Below are 21197 nucleotides of genomic sequence, written 5' to 3' on the forward strand. Positions count from 1 at the left end.
TATTTGGAAGACTACTTTTTGGCAGCTTAAAAATCCTTCTCATTTCTGAAAAAAACAAATAACGGAATAAATAATGAATAAATAAAAATATTTTACCGTTCAACACAGGCAGAAAGTCTGGAGCAATGGTTAGAAGCAGGGGCATCATGACCCCCAACCACATATAAGAATCCATTGTATGTTGCAACTCCTACACCTCCACGTCTTTTGGACATTGGAGCACACAAACTCCACCTGTTAGTGTGTGGGTCAAAATATTCCATAGATTTAAGGCAGGAACTTCCATCACGTCCACCAATAGCATATAGCCTAGAATAAAGACAGAAGTATGTTTGTGTGTGTGTATATTTGTGCATAGAATGAAAGTGAAAATACACCGCACACAGCATTGAACTGTGTATTCTACTGTTGGGGGCCAGTGTGAGGCACTCCGCCCATGGCAAAGGTCATGAGGAAGGAGGCTCGACATACGCAAAGGCAGGATCGAACCTCAGGAGTCCCCCTGGAAATCCTCCCCCATAACCAGAGCCTGCCTACTTTACTACTTTGCACTCTCCCCTACACCTCTGACTTTATGGGGGGCTGTCCCCCACCACCGCTTTCGGAGAAGGAGTTAATTTAGATCTCCAGTTAATAATAATTCCTGGGCATGATAGGAGTGTTTCAACCTACAAACTCCTCTGAAGGTTCTCTAGCCTGCCTGACAGGCTTGTCTGGCCACATGTGATTGCTCACAGCTTCCCAACCATGAGAGGCACGAGATGCTTTAAACCTTCTAAAAACAGGTTCCTTAGAAAAGTTAGAAAACTATAAGTATAATGGGCTGATTAGAAATTGTATTGGTGAAGGGTTTTTCATTTGTTGAGCCAATGTTTGTTGCTAAGTCCCCTGCCCTTACACACATTAATGAATATATAGAAGAAATAAGTATTAACCTTTGATATTAATCACGTTAGACCTTAGGCTAAGTAAATTCTTTCCTTAACTAAAACCCACTACACCCTCACCCTATAGGAATGTAACTTTATTTGGGTGGCATCTGTTTTAAGAATAATCACTCCTGGATAAATAAGTGTCCTGGTTGACTGACCGCTGTCACAAGGAGAGGGTCATAAATTGTCAGCAGGCCCCCCTGGCCAGAAGATGATGTAACACACCTAAGACTTCTGTATACATTTGTGTGAAGCACCTGACTTTAATAAAAGTCAGGACTACTGTCCCCACATGACTTTTGTATAACATCTCAGTGTATAAAAACAGACTCTGGAAAATAAAGAATTGGGATCAGTTCCTCGAAAGACTGGTCTCCCCATGTTGCTCTCTCTCTCACTCTGGCTGAGTCTCCATCTGGAGCACGGAACCCGCCATGCTTACTAATTATGCCCGGGCTTCTAAAATCCGACCCGGGAGGCCTCAGTGTCTCCTCTCCTTTGGGAGAACAGAAGGACGCCTGTGGCCTACGTAAGTGGTGCAAACTTCTTGTCTTGAAGTTTTATTTGTCTCCCGCGTAAACCAAGCTACTCAACCTCTTTTCTCCACCAAATTTTCCTACTGAGCTATCCTCATTCTATTACTCTTTATATCTTTGATGAATTAATAATTAAATAGGTCGCCAACGCCGTCCCCACTTCGAATACCCTGGATCAGCCGCGGCTGGACCCCGGCATTCTACTCCCTCAGGATTTTATAGTGAAAGGCCTGAATTTGTGAAGGCATTTGTTAAAGTCTACCTTACCCCAAGCTTACCTGCTTCATAATTTTTTTGAAAGTTTCTTTCATATAATAGATTAAAGGTTTATATGGGAAATAAACTACAGAGAAAGGAAAGAGATAACAAAAGCATTGGTAGTATTTGTCTACTAAACCACAATAAAGCTGAACATTTTTAAAGATGGTAAGATCTTTCCAAAACCCAAATCCAGGAACCTTACAATTTTAGCTAGATTTAATTGCCTAGCATTAAACTCTCTATTGCTTTAGTGAACTATTTTATTTAGTGTAAAAAAATTTGTAACTAAGAATATATTAATTTAACAAATAACTGCAGGAATAGGATAAAACCTAAAAACCAGATTTTTTTCCTAGGAAGATATATTATCTATAACATTTCTCATAAATTTTAAAATGCCAATTTTTTTATATGTATTTATTTTTTTAATATAAATTTATTTTAATTGGAGGCTAATTACTTTACAATATTGTACTGGTTTTGCCATACATTAATATGAATCCACCATGGGTGGATTAGCAGTGTTTTTAATTTGTTATTGTTGTTCAACTCTTTTGTGGCCTACTCTTTGTGACTCTATGGACTGTAGTACACCAGGCTTCCCTGTCCTTCACTATCTCCTGGAGTCCACTCAAACTCATGTCCATTGAGCCACTGATACCATCCAACCATCTCCTCCTCTGTCATTCCCTTCTCCTCCTGCCTTCAATCTTTCCCAGCATCAGGGTCTTTTCCAGTGAGCCGGCTCTTCACATCAGGTGGCCAAAGTATTGGAGTTTCAGCTTCAGCATCAGTTCTTCCAGTGGGTATTCAGGGTTGATTTCTTTTAGGCCTGGTTGGATCTCCTTGATGTCCAAAGGACACTCTTCTCCAGCCCCACAGTTCAAAAGCATCAATTCTTTGGCACTCAGCCTTTTTTATGTACCAGCTCTCACAACCGTATATGATTAATGGAAAAACCATAGCTTTGACTATACAGATCTTTGTCAGCAAAATGATGTCTCTGTTTTTTAATATGCTGTCTAGTTGTGTCATAGCTTTCCTTTCAAGGAGCAAGTTTCTTTTAACTTCGTGGCTGCAGTCACCATCCATAGTGACTTTGGAGCCCCCCAAAATGAAGTTTGTCACTGTTTCCATTTTTTCCTCACCTACTTGCCATGAAGTGATGGGATCAGATGCCATGATCTTCATTCTTTAAATGCTGAGTTTTAAGCCAGTTTTTCACTCTCCTCTTTCACCCTCATCAAGAGGCCCTTTAGTTCCTGTTTGCTTTCTGCCATTAGAGTGCTATCATCTGCACATCTGAGGTTGTTGACATTTCTCCCAGCAATCTTGATTCCAGCTTGTGATTCATCCAGCCCAGCATTTTGCATGATATACTCTGTATACAGGGGGCTTTCCTTATAGCTCAGCTTGTAAGAATCATCCTGCAATGCAGGAGACCCACTCCAGTAGAATTGCCTGGATAATTCTATGGACAGAGGAGCCTGACAGGCTACATTCCATGGGGTCACAAAAAGTCAGACATGACTGAACGACTTTGACTTGACTTTGCACAGAAGTCAAATAAGCAGGGTGACAATACACAGCCTTGACATACTCCTTTCTCAATTTTGAACCAGTCCATTGTTCCATGTCTGTTCTAACTGTTGCTTCTTGACCTGCATACAGGTTTCTCAGGAGGCAGGTAAGGTGGTCTGGTATTCTTATCTCTTTAAGAATTGTCTACAGTTTGTTGTGATCCACACAGTCAAAGACTTTTGTGTAGCCAATGAAGCAGAAATAGATGTTTTTCTGACATTATTTTTAGCCTAATTTAAATTTAATCCCAATCAATAGAGAAGATCAACATTTATTAAACTATATGCCTATAACTGCCCTTCACACTCAGCTGTGAACAATATCAAGTTAGCAAGACAAAATTAAATTATTTAAATTCAATTATTTCAGCCTCTTCTGTAATAGGTAGGAGATCACTACTCAGTCACTGGATATCATTAAGGTTAGGCTAGAGACAATCAGATTTAGGAGAATTTTAAACCCTAAAACACTGTAAGTCTGGGTTTCCTGTTAACCAACAGACACTTCTTACTTTATGCTGCTGCTGCTAAGTCTCTTCAGTCGTGTCCGACTTTGTGCGACCCCATAGACAGCAGCCCACCAGGCTCCACCATCCCTGGGATTCTCCAGGCAAGAACACTGGAGTGGGTTGCCATTTCTTTCTCCAACGCATGAAGGTGAGAAGTGAAAGTGAAGTTGCTCAGTCGTGTCTGACTCTTCGCAACCCCATGGACTGCAGCCTACCAGGCTCCTCCACCCATGGGATTTTCCAGGCAAGAGTACTGGAGTGGGTTGCCATTGCTTTCTCCACTTACTTTATGCACAAGGTGCTAAAACACATCTGCATAAAAATTATATTGAACCCAGTTATATGATGAGATACTGATTTTATGAATAATCAATACAGACACACAAGACTGTCATCCTGGCATCTGAAATTTTCATCATTCATGTTCCTCCTATATGCTTGTCATTATCTCCAAAGATCCCTTTTCAGAAAGAACACAGTTACAAGTTACCTGCAAGAAGTATAATTCAAGCTTGTAGAAACCTCTAATAATATCAAGTTTCAATCTATTATTTTCTCTCATAAGAAAGTGATCAGAAAGTAGGAAAGATTCAGAAAGATGAGACTAGCTATAATTCTAGAACACTTAGGAGAGTGAGTTTAAAGAGAAAAAAAGACTTGGCAAATTACAAAAACAGACTGAAGTTTTGATAAGTCAAGAAAAAGTTATAACCAAAAAATGGTAGCTTTTTGAGGGTAAGATTGAAACTGGCTTGCCTACAAAAGTGCTTCTCAAATTTAATGTGTAATATAAGTTACTTGAGGATCTTCTTAAAATGTCTATTCTGATTCAGGAGGTCTGGGACGGGGTTTATTCAGTGTCAGACTTTATTTTTCTGGGCTCCAAAATCACTACAGATGGTGACTGCAGCCATGAAATTAAAAGACGCTTACTCCTTGGAAGGAAAGTTATGACCAACCTAGATAGCATATTCAAAAGCAGAGACATTACTTTGCCAACAAAGGTTCGTCTAGTCAAGGCTATGGTTTTTCCTGTGGTCATGTATGGATGTGAGAGTTGGACTGTGAAGAAGGCTGAGCGCTGAAGAATTGATACTTTTGAAGTGTGGTGTTGGAGAAGACTCTTGAGAGTCCCTTGGACTGCAAGGAGATCCAACCAGTCCATTCTGAAGGAGATCAGCCCTGGGATTTCTTTGGAAGGAATGATGCTAAGGCTGAGACTCCAGTACTCTGGCCACCTCAAGCGAAGGGTTGACTCATTGGAAAAGACTCTGATGCTGGGAGGGATTGGGAGCAGGAGGAGAAGGGGACGACAGAGGATGAGATGGCTGGATGGCATCACTGACTCGATGAACACGAGTCTAGGTGAACTCCGGGAGTTGGTGATGGACAGGGAGGCCTGGCGTGCTGTGATTCATAGAGTTGCAAAGAGTCGGACATGACTGAGCGACTGATCTGATCTGGGACGGGGTTAAGATTCAGCATTTCTAAATAGACCTCAGGTAGTAATGTTACTGCTGGTCTCAGGATATTTAATTAATTATTCATTTTAGATAAATATTTTCCATCATAATGAAAGGAGAGTTCCAACAAAGGCCTTTTACAATCCATTAGTAGGGTGTCCTAGTCACTGGGAATGCTTATTGGCAGGTGTATCACATCACTGAAGTGCTGTACTACAAGAAATGGGAGCAAAAGCATGCATGTTCGGCTCTACTTACTTATTGTTTAATGTGACTACACCAACTGTGCTTCTAGGAGTTGACATACTGGCCACATAATTCCACTGACGTCCTTCAGGGTCCCATCTTTCTACAGTATTTAGATAACTCCATCCATCATGGCCACCAACAGCATACATTGGTCCTTCAAGTGTGGCTACACCTAATGGATAAAAAATAGCATGAGAGCTCACCTAGGTAGGGCATATATAATAGATATTTCATTTTACAAGGAAGTGACTACTTAAAAACTTGATTTTTATCTATTAATGGTTTTGTAAATAGCCATTTAATGAATAATTTGCCAATCGTGATTTGAAACTAAAACTAAATATAGTCTTTTAATCCTAGGAAATATCATGGAAGGGTATCATGGTTATAATGCTAAAGGCATAGAAAGTAGATGAACACATCATTTCTTGCAATTAAAAGAAATGGGAAGATGATTTTTCTCTGTCACAGTTTCAATGTCATTTTTCAAATATAAAAGGTAGATGAGATATGATACTGAATCTTAGATAAATACTAGAACTGTTGGCTCGGAGAAGGCAAAGGCACCCCACTCCAGTATTCTTGCCTGGAAAACCCCATGGATGGAGCAGCCTTGTAGGCTGCAGTCCATGGGGTCGCGAAGAGTCGGACAGGACTGAGCAACTTCACTTTCACTTTTCACTTTCATGCATTGGAGAAGGAAATGGCAACCCACTCCAGTGTTCTTGCCTGGAGAATCCCAGGGACGGGGGAGCCTGGTGGGCTGCCGTCTATGGGGTCGCACAGAGTCGGACACGACTGAAGCGACTTAGCAGCAGCAGCAGCAGAACTGTTGGCTAAGTCTGATAGATCATTTTAATCCCTTATTTTTATTAAAGGGATACAAATGATTCCCATAAGACATCTCAGTAAACAGGGGCTTTTGAAGTTTAGTTAGAAATTTGTTCTATTCAGTTCAGTTGCTCAGTCGTGTCCAGCTCTTTGCAACCCCATGGACTGCAGCAAGCCAGGCCTCCCTGTCCATCACCAACTCTGGAGTTTACTCAAACTCATGTCCATTGAGGTGGTGATGACATCCAACTATCTCGTTCTCTGTCGTCCCCTTCTCCACCCACCTTTAAATCTTTCCCAGCATCAGGGTCTTTTCAAATGTGTCAGTAGTTCAAATCAGTTGGCCAAGTATTGGAAGTTTCAGCTTCAGCATCAGTCGTTCCAATGAATATTCAGGATTGATTTCCTTTAGGATGGACTGGTTGGATCTCCGTGCTGTCCAAGAGACTCTCAAGAGTCTTCGGAAATACCACAGTTCAAAAGTATCACTTCTTCCATGCTCAACTTTCATTATATTCCAACTCTCATATCATACATGACTACTGGAAAAACCATAGCTCTGACTAGACAGACCTTTGTTGGCAAAGTAATGTCTCTGGTTTTTAATACGCTGTCTAGGTTGGTCATAACTTTGCTTCCAAGAGCAAGCATCTTTTAATTTCATGGCTGCAGTCACCATCTGCTGTGATTTTGCAGCTCCCTAAAATAAAATCTGTCACTGTTTCCACTGTTTCCCCATGTATTTGCCATAAAGTGATGCGACCAGATGCCATGATTTTAGTTTTTTGAATGTTGAGTTTTAAGCCAACTTTTTCACTCTCCTCTTTCACTTTCATCAAGAGGCTCTTTAGTTCTTCTTCAATTTCTGCCATAAGGGTGGTGTCAGCTGCATATCTGAGGTTATTGATATTTCTCCTGTAAATCTTGATTCCAGCTTGTGCTTCATCCAGCTCAGCATTTCTCATTATGTACTCTGAATATAAGTTCAATAAGCAGGATGACAATATACAGCTTTGTCATACCCCTTTCCCGATTTGGAATCAGTTTGTTGTTCTATATCCAGTTCTAACTGTTGCTTCTTAACCTGCATGTAGATTTCTCAGGAGGCAGGTCAGATGGTCTGCTATTCCCATCTCTTGAGGAATTTTCCACAGATTATTGTGATCCACAGAGTCAAAGGCTCTGGTATAATCAATAAAGCAGAAGTAGATGTTTTTCTGGAACTCTTTTGCTTTTTCTATGATACAGCGGATGTTGGCAATTTGATCTCTGATTCCTCTGCCTTTTCTAAATCCAGCTTGAACATCTGGAAGTTCATGGTTCACGTATTGTTGAAGCCTGGCTTGGAGAATTTTGAGCATTATTTTATTAGCATGTGAGATGAGTGCAATGATGAGGTAGTTTGAGCAGTCTTTGTCATTGCCTTTTTTGGGGATTGGAATGAAAACCAACTTTTTCCAGTCCTGTGGCCACTGCTGGGTTTTCCAAATTTGCTGGCATATTGAGTGCAGCCATTTCACAGCATTGTCTTTAGGATTTGAAATAACTCAACTGGAATTCCATAACTTCTACTATCTTTGTTTGCAGTGATGCTTCATAAGGCCCCCTTGACTTCCCATTCTAGAATGTCTGGCTCTAGGAGAGTGATCACACCATGATGATTATTTGGGTCATAAAGATCTTTTTTGTGTAGTTCTTCTGTGTATTCTTGCCACCTCTTCTGAATATATTCTGCCCTTGTTAAGTCCATACCATTTCTGTCTTTTATTGAGCCCATCTTTGCATGAAACATCCACTTGGTATCTCTCATTTTCTTGAAGAGATCTCTAGTCTTTCTTATTCTATTATTTTCCTCTATTCCTTTGCATTGATTACTGAGGAAGGCTTTCTTATCTCTCTTTGCTCTTCTTTGTTACTCTTCATCCAAATGGGTATATCTTTCCTTTTCTCCTTTGCCTTTCAATTCTCTTCTTTTCTGCCAAAGCCTTTGACTGTGTGGATCACAATAAACTGTGGAAAATTCTGAAAGAGATGGGAATACCAAACCACCTGATCTGCCTCTTGAGAAATTTGTATGCAGGTCACTAAGCAACATTTAGAACTGGACATGGAACAACAGACTGGTTCCAAATAGGAAAAGAAGTATGTCAAGGCTGTATTTTGTCACCCTGTTTATTTAACTTCTATGCAGAGTACATCATGAGAAACGCTGGGCTGGAAGAAACACAAGCTGGAATCAAGATTACCAGGAGAAATATCAATAACCTCAGATATGCAGATGACACCACCCTTATGGCAGAAAGTGAAGAGGAACTAAAAAGCCTCTTGATGAAAGTGAAAGTGCAGAGTGAAAAAGTTGGCTTAAAGCTCAACATTCAGAAAACAAAGACCATGGCATCTGGTCCCATCACTTCATGGGAAATAGATGGGGAAACAGTGGAAACAGTGTCAGACTTTATTTTGGGGGGCTCCAAAATCACTGCAGATGGTGACTGCAGCCATGACATTAAAAGACGCTTACCCCTTGGAAGGAAAGTTATGACCAACCTAGATAGCATATTCAAAACCGGAGACATTACTTTGCCAACAAAGACTCATCTAGTCAAGGCTATGGTTTTTCCTGTGGTCATGTATGGATGTGAGAGTTGGACTGTGAAGGCTGAGTGCTGAAGAACTGATGCTTTTGAACTGTGGTGTTGGAGAAGACTCTTGAGAGTCCCTTGGACTGCAAGGAGATCCAACCAGTCCATTCTGAAGGAGATCAGCCCTGGGATTTCTTTGGAAGGAATGATGCTAAAGCTGAAACTCCAGTACTTTGGCCACCTTATGAGAAGAATTGACTCATTGGAAAAGACTCTGATGCTGGGAGGGATTGGGGGCAGGAGGAGAAGGGGACGACAGAGGATGAGATGGCTGGATGGTATCACTGACTCAATGGTTGTGAGTTTGAGTGAACTCCGGGAGTTGGTAATGGACAGGGAGGCCTGGCATGCTGTGATTCATGGGGTCGCAAAGAGTCGGACACGACTGAGCGACTGATCTGATCTGATCTCTTCTTTTCATAGCTATTTGTAAGGCTTCCTCAGAGAACCATGTTGCCTTTTTGCATTTCTCTTTCTTGGGGATTGTCTTGATCCCTGCCTCCTGTACAATGTCATGAACCTCCGTCCTTTGTTCTTCAGGCACTCTATCAGATGGAATCCCTTGAATTTATTTGTCTCTTCCACTGTATAATCATAAGGGATTTTATTTAGGTTGTGCCTGAATGGTCTAGTGTGTTTCCCTACTTTCTTCAATTAAGTCTGAATTTGGCAATAATGAGTTCATGATCTGAACCATAGTATGCCCCCAGTTTTGTTTTTGCTGACTGTATAGGGCTTCTCCATGTTTGGCTGCAAGAATATAATAAATCTGATTTTTTCTATTGGATTCTATGAATAGCTCCTTTCTGTTTCTCATCTGCTTTGGGAATTCACGTTACTGGCTCCTCCTGCCGCCTTCTTCACCATCTCAATTTGCCATCCACACTACCTCTCCTATCTCTTTAGCAATAGCAATTAAGAGTTTTAAAATTTGCTTCAGTGTCTCTGTAAGATATGTTTTCTAAAAAATCACACATACAGAACTGAGCTGAATAATTACATAGTCTATCATTTGATATAATTTATCAGTTACATTGAGGCAAACAATACCCATCTTGGATATGTCACACTTCAGCTGTGTAAAATTTGGTTCTTTAAAAGCAATGCAATTATTCTTTTCTTAAAAAACAAACTCAGTAGTATTGAAACATATGGAGTCTAGCACTAAGAAAAGCAGATCTTGACAAACCATCAGGAGAATCAAAGTTCATCACTGTTCAAGAAGTCTCTATTCTTTCTTAAGCTTCTTGGAAACCTCTGACTTAAGTATAAATTAGGGCTGTTCTCAAGGAAAGTGGTTTTTCTAAATAGCCCTGCCTTCAAACTGCATCCAAAGGCTTTTGCCTAAATATAGATTTGGTTCTTATGGGAAGGGACACTAGTAACTAGAAACACAGTGTCTCTCCATTAGCAAGTGTTATTTTCTCTAAACTGACCTTAGAAGAAAACTTGTTGTAGTTGCGTGCTCCTCAACAATATATTCTTTCTAAAAGGTTTTATCCTTCCTGAAGTGGGACCCCTTTAAAATACCATTGGAATGGAGGTACAGTTACAACAAGTATGACACATGAAACAAAGAAAAACTTTCACATGCTTTTACCATTTATTTAAGCTTTTCAGAATTTTCAGACATTTTGAATGTGAGTATGACTAAATCTCAATGATATGCACTTATTTAAGCTCTAGTAAATGCACAGTCTTTAGAAACTATACAACATTAAGCTCTTACCTAAACCATGCCTGTGTGTTGACATGGGAGGCATCACTGTCCAGATTTTGCCAACTGGATTAAAACATTCCACAGTATTCAAAGTTTTTAAACCATCTCTTCCTCCCACAACATAGAGTTTGTTATCAATAACAGCAACTCCAAACTGAAACCTACGCCCATTCATGGTGTCAATATGTAGCCAGCGGTTGGTCCGGAGGTCATATTTTTCAATTGTAGTGGTACCTGTTAAAGGGATATTGAACAATGCTAAAAACTACTTGTGCAAAATGTTTTCATCATTCATATTATATTTATGTATCTATATTTATAGTATAGAATCAGTGATTGCAGTTCAAATTAAAATAAGTAGTCCAGATAATTCTCCAACCTGTACAACAAGGCAAGGATAATATTTCACCACTTCTGAATCCAAATGGAAAAGTGAGAATAAAATAGTTTATTTAATATATATGGTTTATATGTTTATAATGATTCTTTAGCTATAATATGCTATTGTTAGTACTAACACAGGTTCCAGACACCATATTTTACAACAAAAACTGCTTTGGAATGTATTACTAACTGTTTACACATCCATTATGGTTTTACTTAACTATGAGCATTCAATGTACTAATTTATGCTCTTTTATTTTACTCAATTTTGTCTGTATGTGTGTGTTTATTTAAAACACAAATGACTAAAGGAACAGAAAAGAAAATTCCTTTTAAATGGGCCTTCAGTGTTAATTCACATTATTCACATAATAACATTTTTGTCCTTTATTGTGCCCATCTTTGCATGAAATGTTCCCTTGATATCTCTAATTTTCTTGAAGAGATCTTGAAATGAAAGCTAGGCTGCACTGATTACTAAAATTATGGAAGTATTAATGATGAAGTAAGTAGGAAATTATACCAAGCTACATTAATCAACTATATATAGAAGACTTACATTAAAATGATGTAGAAATCTGCTTAAAGCCAAGTTATTTTTTCCAAACATTAAATAAAATATAAAAGATGAATTTACTCTATATCTCGTATCTGCATCTATGAACATATATGACTGATAGTTTTGTATCTTTAATTCTGAAGTGTCTTTAGCCCATTTTCCTACTAATCAAAATGTAGATCATCTAGCTGGCTTATTATGGCAACTCTGTATTTGATTGAAAAAGAGTTTTCCTTTTTTTAACTAATCTTTTTCTTTGGGACTCACTTCACATTTTTTTTCTGTGTTTATTAACTTTCTGCCCTAAAATGTGGCAAATATTGCTTCTTACTTCATTTCAAAGTTCCTATTCAGCTCTCACTTATGATCTATTCAAGGGTGAACAAAATCAACTAAACTTTGTGGTATTGTTTAGAACAATAGTTCCTGCAGTTGTGAATATATATAATTTAGTTATTTCCTCCATCTTTTTTTTAAATGAACTTAAAAATCTGTACCTGATATCACTTATGTGTGAAATCCCCCCAAAAATGAATGTATATCGAATACAGAAAGAGATACACACATACATTATAGAAAACATTTTTGTGGTTACTAAAAATGAGAGGGAAGGAGGGAGGGACAAATTAGGGGTTTGGGATTAACAGATACAACCTACTGTTAATAAAATGGACAAGTAGCAAGGATACATTTTATAGCACAGGGGATCAGAGCCATTATCTTGTAATAACTTAGAGTATCATCTAAAAAAATACTGAATCACCATGGTGTACACCTGAAACTAATATAATAAGTCTGTACTTCAATATAAAGAAATTAAATTTATCATAGAAAAAAAATTGCTCTCATAAGAGAAAAAGTACCTATTAACAGTTAATGAACTCTAATGAAAGGCTTATATCCCATAAGGCAATTGTAAAAAAAAAAATATAAGAAATTTATATTACTTTATTTATAAAAATTAGCTTTAGATGCACACATTTCAACATGGCTTTAATACCACCCTCACAATTTGGAGGGTGTTAAGAGTAATTAAGAGTCCCATGGACAGAGGAGCCTGGTAGGCTGCAGTCCCTGGGGTCGCGAAGAGTCGGACATGACTGAGCGACTTCCCTTTCACTTTTCACTTTCATGCATTGGAGAAGGAAATGGCAACCCACTCCAGTGTTCTTGCCTGGAGAATCCCAGGGATGGGGGAGCCTGGTGGGCTGCCGTCTATGGGGTCGCACAGAGTCGGACATGACTGACGTGACTTAACAGCAGCAAGAGTAATTAATTTTCTTCTGTTACCTTTCATAGCATCCATGCCTCCTACAGCATAAAGTGCTCCCATGGTTGATTTTCTAGGCCTTGTCCTAGGACTTTGCATCATGGGTCTTCTCTCAGGTAAGAGATGATACTTCATAGCTTCCATCAGGAGTTTCTGACATTCAAGATCACCAGTAAACAAGGAGCTGTTTTCAAGATCTGCCAGTAACTGAAAAGTAATGATACATGGTATATGAAGTAAAGAGCAGATCATTAGAAGTAACATCTTCACTTAAATAATTTTGGAGGAAACTCAAGCTAATTCTAATACATGTGTTATTATTTAATATTTTAGGTTACTTAAGTAAAATATTTTATGACTAAAACCCTCATGGTAGCAACTAATTTATTAGTGAAAATTTATTTGACATACCATTCCTCATTTGAATATGTATTTTGCATACAATCTCCAGGAGTAAAAGTGAAAAAGCACTCATAAAATGTGTTAATGAAAGCGAAGTAAATGGCTATGTCTGCACAAAGCAAGCATCTCCTGTCCTACTGCATGTAGCTAGAGAAACAATCAAATTTTTGGTTGATTTAAGGGAGGTAGAGCAAACATGACCAATTAAAGTAATATCACCATGGGGGCTGCATCTTTATCATCAAATCAAAGCACAAAGCAGGTGTTTTTTATCTATATATGTACATGTATACACAGGTAAAGTACATGTATTAGTAATTAGGTGATTCATCGTCAGTAGTATATGATATCCATCTTTTCTAACCAATGTTGCCTGATAGGTAATATGATCCCAATTGAATGAAATAAAATCTAGGTAAAGTATTCTTCCTGAGACTAGTTGAGGAGAAGTTACTAGCCTTTTTAGAATTTTTCCAAGGGTCATTTAGATTGGTTCTTAGAAGTTTGGAGCCCACATTATCATAGGACATTGTCAGGAACAGCAAGCAGGTTGTTGGAAAGGAAGTACTAATCTTACCCCATAAAACTTCCCTGAAGTTTCCTGTGCTGCACTGGTTAACCTCAGCTCTGTTCTCACCCCACTTGTTATCTCTGATGGATCACTGTTTTGACTTGGCTGGTGAGATTCCAGGTACCTCTTTATGAAGTATAAAATTAAGGGCTTCTGAGCCTGTATACCAGTGCACCTCAAATTTTTAAGAGTCATCTGAAAAACTTGCTAAAATACAGATTCCTTGGCTTCAGCTGCATAAATTGCTTCAGTAGGTTTGTGGTGGGGGCCTGAGAAGCTGAGTTTCAAACAAACTTCCAGTCTTAAGAGTAAATATATACTGGGAGTTCCAAAGATGGTAGAGAATAAAGACTCTGAACTCATCTCTTCTCCCGGGCACATGAAAATTACAACTATTTCCAGGATAACTGTTGATTTAAAAAAAGACCAGAACCTACCAGTAAAGATCATTTACAACTAAAGATGTAAAGAAGGAACCACAAGTTGGATAGGAGAGATAGAATCTTGGTACAGTCAAGACCCAGAATCCTATGGTGGGTGACCTACAAACAAGAAAATAATTACAACCCCTCAAAAGAGTGAGGGCTCTAAGCCCACATTGGGCTCCCTAGTCCAGGTGTCCTGTACCAGGAAGACTCCAGACTATTTAGCTTTGAAGGTCAGCAAGGTTTACATTCAGGAGACTCAGAGGGCTGTGGAAAATAGTGACTCTATACTTAAAGGGAACACACAAAATTTCACATGGTTTGGGATCCAGGGAAAAAACAGGAACTTGAAAGGAGCTACCAGCTGATTTTAGAGTCACCAGGAAAGGCAATAGACAGCTCACCTTAGAATCAGACATGGGCAGCAACCGTTGTGAGAGTTCATTCTACCATGTGGACACTGGTGCTAGCAAGGGCCATTTTGGAAACTTCCCTTTAGCTTAATAGCAGCCAGACCTAATAGACTATAGACACTAATCCTGGGATGCCTCAGGTGAAACAACTAACTGAGAAGAGACATAAGCCTACTCACCAGAAGAAGATGTGGTGTATACACACACACACTGGAATACTATTCAGCCATTAAAAAAATTCCCATTTGCAATAACATGGATGGTCCTGGAGTGTGTTATGCTCAGTTTAAATATATATATATATATATATATATATATATATTCTGCCATACACTTGAAACTAACATAGCATTGTTATGTATTTCAATAAAAGTTGATTACTGACTATAATGATGCTCTAGTGCATTTGAAACTCTTTAATATGGTTTCCATCATAGCAGTTAATTGCTCATGTTAGTTAGTAGGTTTTATCCAGAAACTAACTCCTTCCTAGAGTCTCCTCTGGGATGCTACTGTAATAATTACTATCACCTTTCCTAGAGGGTGGTAGGAAAAGAAAAAGAGTTAGCTTTAGTCATTTCCCCTGTTTGTTACAAGTGCTGTTTGGTGACAGAAAACTGAAACTAATGAGTACGCTGAAGTTTGGAGATTATTTGTAGGTCTTTCATTAAAACTTCTTTCCCCTCTCTCCTATCATTATTAATATTGCTAACTGAAGGCTGTATTTGTCCTTCTGTGAAACAAATCCTGTACTAGAAATTCTCCATATAAAGCAGATAAGGAATAGATTAATGTCCAGTTGTCATTTAGAACTATAATTTCCATTACCTGGGTAAGTTTCCATACCTGTGGTGGAAGTAACGGCAATCTGATGTAAGAAAGCAGCATTGCTAGGTCTTGTTGCCTAGCCTGCACATCATGCCCCACCCACAGCATTAGAGCATGGAAAATGGTTTCTTCATCAGGCACATTAATGTCATCACTGCACAAAAGTTTTGAAATCTCATTAGCTGGAAGGAGGAGGAATTCTTGGTTCTGTATTACCTCGATGAAGTGTTCCTAGAAAAGAGAGATCTACTGAAATTTTGTACTTTAACTTCTTAACAAAATAAGCTTATCAAAGCATTTTACTTTGTTAAACTTCAGAAAAAGTCAGAGAGACAGATATATGCATTTATAAAAAAATAGATGCTATTGCCAGCCATGAGAGGGGGGTCGGATGTGCCTTTTGAAGCTGAGGAACCAAAGAAGGCCTGGGGGAGGCTGTGCATTTGATGGGGCAACATACTGAATTATTTCATGATGAGAAAAAGAGGTCAATTAAAAACTCCTTCCTCTTGTGAAAAAACACGATTAATCAAGGAAAAAGTATATTTTACAATGAATAAAGATCTACAAGTTAAGGTTTATCTGAAAGTGACTCTTATAGAGTTGTTTGTTGAGGGATAGTGGGGCTATCTTTCAATTTTTATATATTTTACCTTAATTCTTTCTTCTGTCATTTGTGCTGTATTTTTGTCAAGTATCAAATCTCAGGCAGTTATGTTTCAACTTTTAAATAAAAACACTACCATGTTTTTCCTATTTATAATATTATACATATTTATTTGACAACACAATTACCATTTTGAATATTTTTCATCATGAAGATCTTAAGTTTAAATGCAGTAAAATATATTTTTGAAATTGATATGAAGGAATATTCTTATCTCATTATTTTGCATGTAGCTGTTTAGTTGGTAACTTATATTGCCTAGTACATTGATATTTTGGAAGCAGCTTAAGACAGTCTCTTTATGACTGGGGGATCTGGATAAACCAGATCACTCTTTCATCTCCATTCTGAGTTTAGTCATTGTGGGAGATGAGACTTCTGCCAATGAACCACTTATCCCCTTGAGTTTATTCATTGTGAAACTTAGTTAACCTAATAACAAAATTCTCCATACATCAATCATCAAGCTTGATAGTCCCATCAGGAGGCTCTAAGACCTTCAATTCCAAGTTGACTTGCCTTTTTCGACAAAGATCCTCCTTGTGACTAAGGCAAGCACCAGGGGGAGAACTGGTGATTTTACTATAGCAGATGTTCCTTGTTGAAAACCTTCTCACCTATAGCACAGTGGTGACTTTAGTACTAAAACTAATAATTCATTACACTTTTACAGCACTTCACACTTTACAAATTTCTTTTAGAAACATTAAGTCATCACCAATGCAATCTTGTGGAAAGTGTAATTACTGTGATGAGAAAATAGGCTGTGAATTGGTTTGATCTCCTGCACAGTAAATGGCTAAGTGTGGACTCATATCTATGCCTTCAGGTCTACTTCATTTTATTTGATACTGCAACTGACTTTCATAAATGACATAATTTTTATGAAAGGGTTAAGAAAAACATAAAACACTCCAAAACTTATGGCTACCTATTACTGGTAGTATATGTAAACTTTGAAGTTGTATAACTATTATGCATGATCCCATATCTCGTTCTCCTTTCTATCTACTGTCTGATGAAAGAAAATAAAAATAGAGAGAGAGGAAAAAAAGAGGAAGGTTAGCCTAGTATATAAAACCTCAATGGCTAATTAAATTATATACATATGGCACTGAAATATGCAGTACTATAAAACAGATATTTAGTCAAGCTTAAAGATTAATTTTAAATTGTTTTATTTTACTCCTAATTTCAAGGTAAATGCCTTCTTCTAATCACATTCCCATGTGTCTTTGGTGTGTGTATGTGTGTGCCCTTGATTTGGTATTCATCTTTTAAAATCCACAATTACATTGTGTTAAATCATATTAAATTAATATAGCCTATTTCCTGAATGTTTCATCAATGCAGACTACTATTTATATGACTGTGATGGTCAATTTTATGTGTCGACTTGACTCAGCCCTGGAGTCTTCTGGCCAAACATTATTCTAGGTGTGTCTGTGAGGATATTTCTGGATGAGGCCCACTCACATTAGAGAAGACAATCTTTTTATTCAGTCTATGGTTCAAATGACTAAATTCTTAGAGGCTAATATTATTCTTAGACATTAAAGTTATTTGCATTTTATACTATCAATACAGTATTATAAAATCATTATTATAGCATGATCTTGGCATATTTTACCAAATTTATAATAGACACTAAAATAACTAAAGGGGGATTAAAGGAGACAACATTATTGCATTTTTATGTACATCCTGCTTTAGCATTCAGTTTCAGTCACATAATAGGCAACGGAAGACAAGTTCATTTCGAGCAACAAAAAGTTGCTCAAAATGAACATAAAATTCAAGCTGTTTATCAGAATGTGTTTTGTCAGCAAGAGTAAGACACCAGACAGGAAATTGTTAATACATAGTTCAAGAATTTAAGTAATTTAACAGGAAGTTTTCATGTTTGGCTTTTGTAGTAGGGTTAACCTTTGAACTGCTGTTCTATAGTTTATATGGCATCTCTATTTAGGACATATGAATATAAATAGCATAATTAAATAACATGTTAAAATGTCAATCCATTATAATATGATTCTCGATATAAAGGTATCATTTCAGGAACATGTTTAAAACTTCAAATATTGAAAAATGACCAATGGTGGGAACACCAGTGGGGAAGTTTTACAAGAACTTTTTTAGAGAATCTAAATATTGCAAGTTTGAAAATTTTAAGGTCTATATAAAACTCTAGAAATACTTTTTAATTATATATATCTGAATTATAGCATTGTAATATTAATTTTATTGTTGCTTGTAGTTGTGATTCTTTATTGTTCACTTTTATGTACTTGTCTTTTATTTTTGAATCTTAAATAAATGTAGCTATTTCTTAGCTTGAAATTTTATCTTTTAATTTGATTTATCATGAATGGTAAGGATTTATTTAATATCCTCTGTCTACTTGTCTCCCTACAGGTAATCTATATTTCATGTCACTGTCACTTGACTGAATAAAGGTAGTCTTAGCCAATGCAACTTTTAAAGAATTAACATTAAACATGTTGATTTCGTTTATTATAATTACTAGTAGAATTGAGAGGGACTTTAAGTTAATTAAGGAATTGAACTGTGAATTGTTTTAAACCAAAATACATGTTTTAATTGGAAAATAAATAGTTCATTCAATAGAATGGTCTGACTTACTAATTTAGACAGTTTTAAGCTCCTCCAGTTAACACTGAGCCATTAATATTTCCTTTTTACATATTGGATGATATATAAATTTAATTTGAAACAATAATTTGTACAACTTTATGAAGTTCTAATAATATGAAAACATCAGGGAAATTATTAATCTTATTACTGTGGATTCTACTTGAAATATATACTTGTCCAGTTTAATTATTGCTAATATTTTCACTTCTCAAAGTTCTGAGGTTTAATTAAATCTTTTTAGCTTAAAAAATGTGAAATTTGTTTGTATACAGATCAACCAGACCAATATTTTTAGCTAATATTTATTATGTGCAAGTAATTTGAAAATTATATAAATCTATATTGCTTTTTAATGTTATCCCAACCTTATAATCTTTACCTTGGAATGGTTCTAAACATACATATCAGTAAACATTTCATTAGGTTAGATATTGTGTTAATATATTATAAATACAACATGAATCAATTGATGTTACCATTGTGTATCTATATGCCACATTTAGGAGCTTTGTACAGCCTTGGGCATCTCCAAATGATAGAATCCCTAAGCAGTTTGAAGGGTGGAGCTGCTTTATAAGAAAATTGGAGCAGACTTCAATGACTTGAGTCAGCTGCAGGAGACAAGCTGCAGCCAGCAAACTTTCAATAGTATCTTCTTTCAATTGCAGGATACCTAGATTGTTTGAAAAGTTAAAGAATGATTATATATTCCATAAAGAAAGACATAAATATGCTAGAGAGCTAAAAATTTCAATTTATCTCATTAATAGTTTTTTTTTTTTTTTTTTCCTAGCATACAGTGACTATTTAGGGAATGCCTTTTGAGGTGAATATATGCAAGTGAGTCTGTACAAACACTAACAAGATGGCTGAAAGGAGCAAGATTATGAAAAACAACTGAAGCAAATGAACTGTGAGTATCATCATTGCAAAGAACAGCAATTTCTGGTTTATATACCATCTTAGACCTGTATATAAATCTAATATCAAATATTGTCTACACTAGGACTCAAGAAACTTTATGACACATTAAATAAGGATCATGGGGCTTCCCTGGTGGCTCAGACGGTAAAGCATCTGCCTGCAATATGGGAGACCTGGGTTCAATCTCTGGGTCGGGAAGATACCCTGGAGAAGGACACGGCAACCCCCTCCAGTACACTTGCCTGGAGAATCCCATGGATGGAGGAGCCTGGCAGACTACAGTCCATGGTGTGGCAAAGAGTCAGACACGACTGAGATACTAAACTTTCACTTTTGCATAAGGATCATATGATGGGCTATACAGGTCTCTGTTATTTGTGTGGGAAGATGTCTTGGCATATAAGAACATTAAGCTTATATGTCAATTTTTTTTTGCATCTGCATTTATTAGCCTATTAGGGTGACTTTGCTCAAATATTATGCCTGGAATTAATCACTAGCACTTCTTTAAAATAAAGAAAATGCTGCCAAGTGTCCTCAGATAAAGAACTGCTTATATGATTATTTTCTTAGGTACAAAAACATTCTGCTAAAATACCCATAAAGATTTTTAAAAATCTAGATCAGAGCAATTTAAGCTGTTTAATTTTTATTGATGCATCATTATTTTTAAGCAAGAATTACTGATGAATCATTGTAAATGTTATACTATTTTGATAGGTTATATTTCTATATTTTTGTTTTAGCCATGCTTAGAGAAGTTGTAAAGAATATTTCATATGGTTTATATAAACTATGAATTATTATTTTATAATTTTGCTTTCTAAAATACCATAATATGGATGCTATCTATTTGCATAACTATAAAATAGAATATTACAGTATTTGGTTCAGCCTTTTAAATATGTTGTAAAAGGATCCAGTCCATTAGCAGACTTTCTTGTATTGTTTCCTATCTGGATTTTGAAAGGAGAGCCCTGCCTCTATCTCATGAAACTCAGAAGTACAAACTATTCTCCGAATCAGATATAAAGTTTCACCTGTCATAGACATTGAAACTTGGCCTGGTTATGAAGAATGATATTCATTTCTCAATGAGTGAAACCATAAAACCCATAGAAGAAAACAGCATAAAAGCTCCTTGGTCTTGACTATAATTTCCTGGGTAAGAGACCATAAGCACAGGGGAAAAAGCTAAAACAAACAAGTGACACTACATCAAACTAGAGAACTTCTCCACAACAAAGGATACAAAAATAAATTGAGAAGAAACATGCAGAATGAGAGAAAATATCTGCAACTCAATAGCACAAAAGCAAATAATACAATTAAAAATGGGCAAAGAATCTGGATAGACATTTTTTTTCCCAAAGAAG

The 21197-nt window shown here is 37.0% G+C and overlaps 1 protein-coding gene across 1 annotated transcript in view; it reads right to left on the minus strand.

Annotated features, from left to right (window-relative positions):
• The window catches only part of KLHL4 (kelch like family member 4), a 125578-nt gene that overhangs the window by 25458 nt on the left and 78923 nt on the right, over window positions 1-21197 (minus strand). Inside the window, exons 4-9 of the mRNA XM_025276270.3 lie at window positions 19374-19570; window positions 15594-15806; window positions 12957-13143; window positions 10733-10957; window positions 5540-5702; window positions 97-309 (exon numbers count right to left, since the gene is read on the minus strand). Of these exons, the coding sequence (XP_025132055.3) occupies window positions 97-309; window positions 5540-5702; window positions 10733-10957; window positions 12957-13143; window positions 15594-15806; window positions 19374-19570 (1198 nt within the window). The remainder of the gene's footprint in view (window positions 1-96; window positions 310-5539; window positions 5703-10732; window positions 10958-12956; window positions 13144-15593; window positions 15807-19373; window positions 19571-21197) is intronic.

Source organism: Bubalus bubalis, chromosome X (genome assembly GCF_019923935.1).
Source record: "Bubalus bubalis isolate 160015118507 breed Murrah chromosome X, NDDB_SH_1, whole genome shotgun sequence".
In the NCBI taxonomy this organism is placed as follows: domain Eukaryota; kingdom Metazoa; phylum Chordata; class Mammalia; order Artiodactyla; family Bovidae; genus Bubalus; species Bubalus bubalis.